Here is a 7490-nt window from a genome sequence, read left to right as displayed (position 1 = left end):
ATGTTTGCACTGTAGATAACCTCTTATTATGTCATAGCAATGATGAATTGTTTGTAAATTTAGAAAATCTTCATTAAAATTACAATCCTCGTGTGTGTGGTCCTGGTAATCCCTACCGAATGCCCCCACAAAGATAGTAATAACAGACATTTTGACCTTGTGAGGACATTTTTTGGTCCCCAGGAGGAAAACAGTTTATACATCATACAAAATTATGTTTTTTGAAAATGTAAAAATGGTTGGATAAAATTTATTTAATCTTGACCCTTTTAGCTTTTAATGCTTAAAATTTAATCCAATGGGTTACACTTAGTAAAATGATTTTGACAGTTTGACAAGAAATTTCAGCTGTTAAAGGGATAAGTTTACCCAAAAATTACACTCACCCTCAAGTTGTTCCAAACCTGTATGGATTCTTTCTTCAAAAGAAGATATTTTGAAGAATGTCAGTAACCAAAAAGTTTATGGGCCCCATTAACTTCCAAAGTTTTTTTCTTCTTCCATGGAAGTCAATGGGGCCCATCAAATGTTGGGTTACCCATACTCTTTAAATATATTCTTTTGTGTTCAGTAGAAGAAAGAAACTCGTACAGGTTTGGAACAACTCGAGGGTACGGAAATGATGACAGAATTGTACTTTTTGGGTGAACTATCCCCTTTAAAACAACATATAGTAAAACAGAAGAAAATGCATTGCTTATGACATAAACTGATATTTTTAGTTGCTCATATTCACTCAGACTACTGTTTATGCACTGTGCACTATTTGATATATTAACACTATTTTGTACATTCTACTATTGTCTATACAATATGTTTATGGGAAGTAGTTTATTTATTGCTTTGTAATATTACTTTTATTGATGTATTAATAGTAAATAAAAATCTATGATTTATCAGTGACTGTAGCAAGTCACGGAATATGAATGTGCACAGTCATGCACTGGTTCCATATGGTTATTGTCAGTAGTTGGGTTCTGAAATATCTGTCACTCTCTTCCCAACAGTCTGAAGTTCCCAATCAGAAAGTTGCTGCACAAATCCTCGATTTGGTCTCATGCTGGCTTTGCACTGCTGAATATGATTCCAGGCCTCCTAAAATATTCAGAAATCACAGATGACAAATATAAAAGGGATAGTTCACCCAAAAATGAAAATTCTGTCATTATTTACTCACCCTCAAGTTGTTCCAAAACTATGATTTTTTTTCTTCTGCTGAACACAAAAGAAGTTATTTTGAAGAGAATGGATAACCAAACAGTTGATGGGCCCCATTGACTTCCATAGTATGGGGTGGGGCATTAACTGTTTGGTTACTGATATCAAAATATCTTCTTTTACATTTAATCATTTAGCAGACGCTTTTATCCAAAGTTACTTACAAATGAAGGGAGCATTAAAAATAATTTTGTGTTCAGAAAGAAATTCATACTGGTTTGAAACAACTTGATGGTGAGTAAATGATGACAGAATTTTCATTTTTGGGTGAACTGTCCCTTTAAGGAAGCATCTGCTAATAACATCAATGCAAACTCTAAACGCAAAAGTAAAATCATTACCTTAAGTGTGTATTTCAGGTGATACATAAGATATGCCATTGCTACAGCACAGCATCGGCTTATCCCAAGAGTAGAGAATATCAAAACAGGAGAAGCAGTATTGAGATGAGAACCTGAAATGTTTAAAAGACACATTGTCATAGTTTTGTTTTAGATATTTAAGTTATTGTTCATCCACTAAACAAAAAATATCCCAGTACTTACCAATAAAAGCACACATTCTCTCAAATGAAGTGGTGAAATCTGCCTCTGCAGAATCTGCAATTCGGATGTGTAGGACAGTGCAGTTTGCCTTTTTAAACCTAGTTTGCAAAGTAAAGTTCATATATTAATTATAAAATTCCACACAAAGGGTATTCAGGGAGTAATATGATCGAACTGAATTTTTAAAAAATTGTATGCCTAAATAAATATGAGATGGTGGGTTGGCTCACATTAGACTGCATTCATCAGAGACATTGACAAGTGCATTCAGCTTCAGATCTTTAAGGATTTGGGGGTTTGTGGCCTGCCTATAATCACCCATGTAAAGCTGACCTGGTAAGATTTCCACAGGATAGGGATTTAAGCTCTCCAATTCCTATGGATACAGGTATTTTGATCATTAAACATGGTTATAAACAGCACAAAAACTTCCTTTATAATTTATTAAAATACTACCCTAATGTTGTAAAGAATCTTTTGCGTTCTTAGGAAAGGATAGAGTGCAGAAAACTTCTCATAGCCCCCATTAAGAATCTGAACAGGAAAGCGGCTTGCTTTTTCTAAGCAGTCTGCACAGTCTATAGCTGGACCTATAACAAAAATACAGTTAGGGGGTTTTCAGAAGTGTACTGACAGTTTTAGGAAATTTCATAACATGTTAGAAAAGGTAGTGTCTTACCTGAATCTAACAGAGAATGTGTATTGCTGTCATAAACAATGATGTACCTCATACTTTCAACCTCAACATCCATGGGCATAATAAACTTTCGGTCAGAATCCTTTGTAATTAGCAAACAAAATAAACCAATGATGTTCTGATAGTCTAACAGTACAGGATATACAAAACATAAACTTTAGGGGGGAATAAAACAAAATCTATACATACCCATTTTGCATTTCTAGCAGTAATGATGTGGCTAAAGTTATATGATTCTGCTGCACGTGCATCTGAAGAGATAAGACTATTATTATTATTATTAATTAATTAATTTGTTGGCGTTTGAATTAGCATTGAACACACAATGTACTGTCAGTATATAAAGAATAACTTTTTAATTCTTACCAATCAGGCAAAGGTAGTTACTCTCTGCAAGGCTTGGTAGATGAGTGTATTGATTTAGGATGTTGTACAGTTTTGTTGCCTCACAGAGAACTTTTCCAGCCATTACTTACAGCTTGAGCACAGAAAGTGTGGCTGTTCGTATGTCTCTCAAGTTCTCAACATCAAAATATCTCAATAACATCAAAATATTTGGCTAAAAAATTACAAATTGTCACGCCTTGACTTACAATTATTTTTTTACTTGCGGTTTTGAAGTATTGCTGCTCGAAACGTGTCTTAAACCCAACAACTAGACTAAGTTGATGCTTACGATCAAACAGCATATTGCTCTTTGATGATTGTATACGCTGCTGCTATAGTAACGGACAAACCCCCGGGGTGATTGGCTGAAAGCTTTCCGCTGCAGATGCAAACCCTTTCCGTCTTCCTTAACCAATCGAATAGTAAGACCCGCCTCCTTGCACTTCAGCTGCGCTCCTATTGGAGGGTAAACAATAAGGAACTATTTTCAAAAGCTGTTTGCAGCTGTGGATATGGGTGGATTCAGGGTATGTTGCTAATAATTAGTTAATTCGGTGTTTAATTACCATGAATCATTAAGCGATGTGTAATTCGTGTCCAGGGCCTCGGTTGTGTCTTTCATCGGCGGAAAAAGAGAAATGTCAGCAGCCGATACTGGGCCATGAAGAGCAAGAAGCCACTTGTGGCTTCTGCCACACCAACGGCCCCTGTGTAAGTAACGTTAACTGCATAACTTATGTATCTGCAAAAACACTGCCTTTTTATACACAAGTTAATTAGAAAATTGCAGACAAAATAATAATTTCTATTTACATAACTGATATTTACATATTCCACAAGACAAAATAATAACCTTATTTTACTTGCTAAAATAAGTATGTTAATATTAATCTGTTATGCAGTATTGAAGAAAAAAACACTACTACATTTAAGGCCTTATTTGTAAGAATTAAAGGGATAGTTCACCCAAAAATGACAGTTGTCATCATTTACTCATCCTCATGTTGTTCCGAATATGTAAGGTGACCATTGACTTGTAAAAAAAAAATGTACAACTTCTTACAGATTTTATACAAAGGGGTATATACTGTAAGCCTGTAAAATTAAAGTAAACATGAACCAACTGTATATTTGTGTGTGTGTATATATATATATATTACTTTATGGTAATACTTCCACCCAGTCCAGACAACAAAACAAAGGTGGACATTGACATTGAGGAGACAATTGTTCAAGCCACTAAACTGTCTTCAACACGGAGTATTAGAGCTATGTTTTCTGGAGTTGGAAGTCTCTTGCAAAAATGCAGAAAGATAATCAATCAAGTAAGATTTTATTTATATATTGTTTTCTCTTTTTTTGATTTATTAAAGTTCAAGAGAGCGAGAGCTTTCTGACTTGCTTATTATTAATATTATTTTTATTATTTTTTTAGATCTGTTATGGATTCCTCAATGTCTTCCTCTTCTGGAGAGGCTATGCAGAAAGAGTGGAATCCCTTCACCAAAAAGTAGAGGAGCTGCAAAGGGAATTGGCACTATTGCATTCCACTTTGAAGGTTAGAACATTTCGGCTATACTGATCAAAAGGATTTTCCAGTGAATCCAGTGCTTGTAATGTGCATAACAAATATTTCTTTAGCTCTCTCGAGAAGCCAAGAGTGCAGGCGGTCTGTGTGCAATGCCTGGTGGTGTTCAGCACTCTACACCTCTGCCTCTCTCCCTTCCTCCTCCTCCACCACCTCCACCTCCACCACCTCCACCTCCACCACCTCCTCCAATGACATTTGCTGCTCCGAAAGTATCCTTAATTCCCAAAAAAACTGCACAAACTAGCTCTCTAAAGGTAATGGTTTATTACTGCTTTGTCATATCTAATTTAATTCACTTTGTTTGTTGAGGAAATAGTTGTCACTATTTTCAATTTCCCCCCACACTAATAGGAGAAGCAAAGTGGCCCTGTTGCTGTGACTCTTCAAGATATTCAAGCAGTACAACTAAAAAAAGTGACTGTCGGCCAAAAAACTCAGGTGAGTGAAAGATTGTGTCCTCAATTTTCCATAGTATCCTGCACTGAGTATATATCTATATCTATATCTGATTCTGACGGTATTCTTTTAAAGATGTCTCCAGAGAGAAGATCACCACTGGTCACACTTGCAGACTTGCAGAAAGTCCGTTTACGACGCTCTAATTCTGACCTCCCCTTGAAGTTTAGGTCAAGGCTTGGCAGGTGATTTTCTGCATAAATAAATGTTTATTTTGCTGTAAATCTATACAATTGTTTTTGCTTCATCATTTCTGTTGTTCTTTGTAGGACACCAACCAAAAATCCCATGAGTCTTCGGGTACCGCTTCGAAAAGTCAACTTGAACAGGCAAGATCACCTTTACTTTATAACCCTTGTTTCACAGACAAGGCTTAAAGGATTAGTTCACCCAAAAATGAAAATTATGTCATTAATGACTCATGTCGTTCCAAGCCCGTAAGACCTCCGTTCATCTTCGGAACACAGTTTAAGATATTTTAGATTTAGTCCGAGAGTTTTCTGTCCCTCCGTTGAAAATGTATACACGGTATACTGTCCTTGTCCAGAAAGGAAATAAATACATCATCAAAGTAGTCCATGTGACATCAGTGGGTTAGTTAGAATTTTTTTAAGCATCTCAAATACATTTTGGTCCAAAAATAACAAAAACTATGACTTTATTCAGCATTGTATTGTCTTTCGGTTCTTCGGGACCGAGAAGTCAGGAACAAGGAACACAAGCTTTTTATGAAAAACGGGTCTTTATTTGAACCCCCCAAAAAATTTCTTGCAACAAAAATGAAACAAACAAACAGAAAATGAGGGGGAAAAAAACAGTTAGACAAAAACCAAACAAACTAAACCTGACCTGCTCAAATGAACAAAGCAACAGCATATAAAGGAAAGGATGGGCCCATTACAAATTAAGAGGGAAAACAATTTAACTACATATTCAACATACAACCTTAAATAAATCAAAATCAAGTCATATATATATATATATATATATATTAGTAAATAAAGATAAGGAAAGCAAAATGTAGTCAATACCATAAATATACAACTAAAGTAATCAATTAAAAGACATTAACGTTTCTTCCTTCCCCGGGCAACTCCCAGCGAATGCCATGTCCGGGCGGAACCAATAACACTTAAATACTCTGCTATTTAAGCAATTTTTCTAAGGAATGTTTATAAAAGCTACTTAAATGTCCGAATTGAACAAAAACCTAATCCTGGCTTAATCTAAGCCCTGTCTGTGAAACCAGGCTATATTGTTTGAATTGGAGCAAAGAAATGCCTAAAACTGAAGACAATCACATCTAGCTTAATGCTTGTCACATGGTATATTCTCAGGAGTCCTGGTGGCACACCGCTGTGTAACAAAGAGAATGATGTGACGGATTTAAGCCTGGATCCAAAGATGGCCAAAGGGTTAGGAAACAAGCACCTGGTATGTAATGGCTATATCATGAAATGAATCAAAGTATCAGTACTTAATTTTTTTAATTTAATTTTACTATTATTCTTTTAAGGTTACCCTCTGAGTCTCTTGATAAAATGAAACCAGAAGATAATTTTATTTAACAATATAAACAATTAATTATCTGAAAAATCTTATTTTATTCTGTGTATAACTTTACAGCGTGCTTTAACAAAAGGACTATCACCAATCAAGCCTTTCTAAAGAAAGAAATGGACCATTTTAGTGTTATTGCACATTGTGTTTTGCATGGCCTTTTGGTAACTGTCTTGTGTTGTGTGTGTGTGTTTTTTTTTACATGTTTACTGTAACTGTGATAATAGCTTCTACCGGTTCTCATACTGTCATGGTACTATAACAACTGTTGTAGTGACAGGACAGTATTTTATGTTACTCGCTACTGTTATTTTATATACTTGTTGTATGTGAAATGCTCCTTGATCCTTTTATATCATAACACCCTTTTTAAGACATACTCGCAAGCATAAAGAACAGCAAATACACACTGTATGAGAATTTAATGTACATCAATATGAGCACGTTTTTAGATATTATTCATTATATAATTAGTAGAACTAAGTAATTAAATATGCATCTCCATGTCACTGTTACTGAATATGATTTGTGGAATGTGTGAACTGACTCAGCTGTAAAATATAGTACTACATACTGTGTTGAAATTTGTACAGATGTGAGAAGTCAGTTATTGATCCATAAATTCAATATGCCATTGATGTCTTATATTTGTGGTAACTTGAAGTACAACTCTGGATGTTTTATTTCTATGTTTTACTGTTTGTTTACAGGTGGTCTTTGAGTGTTATAGCAAAGTGATGTTTCCATGTCTTAATGTTTTATTTTAAGGGTCTTTTGCAATATTTTTCTCAAGCCACTTTTTGTATGTAAAAAATATTGCAATAATACAAAACGTTTAATAAATACTGGACCTACACAAATTGTGTATGTTTTTTGATTTACAAGCAAGTGCATTCACTGTAGAATAGATGAAGGGTTATGCAACAGTGTTTTAGTATCATTTTTATACTATCATTTGCTAATGCTGGATTTGCCTTTATATTTTATAAAGCATTTTTTCATTTTAGTTTAGGTTTTAGTAGTTTTGTTATGTGCT

At 34.7% G+C, this 7490-nt stretch overlaps 2 protein-coding genes across 2 annotated transcripts; one reads left to right on the top strand and one right to left on the bottom strand.

Moving 5' to 3' along the window:
• Window positions 1-808: 808 nt before the first annotated feature.
• Window positions 809-3027, bottom strand: styxl1 (serine/threonine/tyrosine interacting-like 1). The gene is made up of 8 exons (XM_056239630.1): window positions 2827-3027; window positions 2650-2711; window positions 2443-2542; window positions 2220-2353; window positions 1994-2139; window positions 1764-1861; window positions 1560-1672; window positions 809-1095 (listed from the first exon to the last, which is right to left on the bottom strand). Exons 1-8 carry the CDS (start codon window positions 2927-2929, stop codon window positions 964-966), a joined length of 888 nt encoding a protein of 295 aa, XP_056095605.1. The 5' UTR covers window positions 2930-3027; the 3' UTR covers window positions 809-963.
• Window positions 3028-3242: 215 nt separating this feature from the next.
• prr11 (proline rich 11) lies at window positions 3243-6852 on the top strand. Its single transcript, XM_056239661.1, has 10 exons — window positions 3243-3374; window positions 3449-3558; window positions 4031-4172; window positions 4283-4405; window positions 4489-4692; window positions 4790-4876; window positions 4970-5079; window positions 5164-5223; window positions 6232-6328; window positions 6521-6852. Exons 1-10 carry the CDS (start codon window positions 3360-3362, stop codon window positions 6560-6562), a joined length of 990 nt encoding a protein of 329 aa, XP_056095636.1. The 5' UTR covers window positions 3243-3359; the 3' UTR covers window positions 6563-6852.
• Window positions 6853-7490: the final 638 nt, after the last annotated feature.

The sequence above is a fragment of the Rhinichthys klamathensis genome, unplaced genomic scaffold (assembly GCF_029890125.1).
Source record: "Rhinichthys klamathensis goyatoka isolate OS25496 unplaced genomic scaffold, OSU_Roscu_1.1 h1tg000569l_1, whole genome shotgun sequence".
NCBI classification, from domain to species: Eukaryota; Metazoa; Chordata; class Actinopteri; order Cypriniformes; family Leuciscidae; genus Rhinichthys; species Rhinichthys klamathensis.
The sequence above is the reverse complement of the archived record's forward strand: the minus strand, read 5'-3'. Positions and strand labels throughout refer to the sequence as shown.

Bases quoted from the DNA above. Each gene is read 5' to 3' on its own strand.
- styxl1 (XM_056239630.1), bottom strand. From the start codon at position 2,929: ATGGCTGGAAAAGTTCTCTGTGAGGCAACAAAACTGTACAACATCCTA. The intron at 2,140-2,219 runs GTAGTATTTTAA...CTGTATCCATAG, and splicing joins AGATTCTTTACAACATTAGG to GAATTGGAGAGCTTAAATCC. The intron at 1,096-1,559 runs GTAATGATTTTA...TGAATATTTTAG, and splicing joins ACCTGAAATACACACTTAAG to GAGGCCTGGAATCATATTCA.
- prr11 (XM_056239661.1), top strand. The intron at 4,877-4,969 runs GTGAGTGAAAGA...ATTCTTTTAAAG, and splicing joins CTGTCGGCCAAAAAACTCAG to ATGTCTCCAGAGAGAAGATC. The intron at 5,224-6,231 runs GCAAGATCACCT...GTATATTCTCAG, and splicing joins CGAAAAGTCAACTTGAACAG to GAGTCCTGGTGGCACACCGC.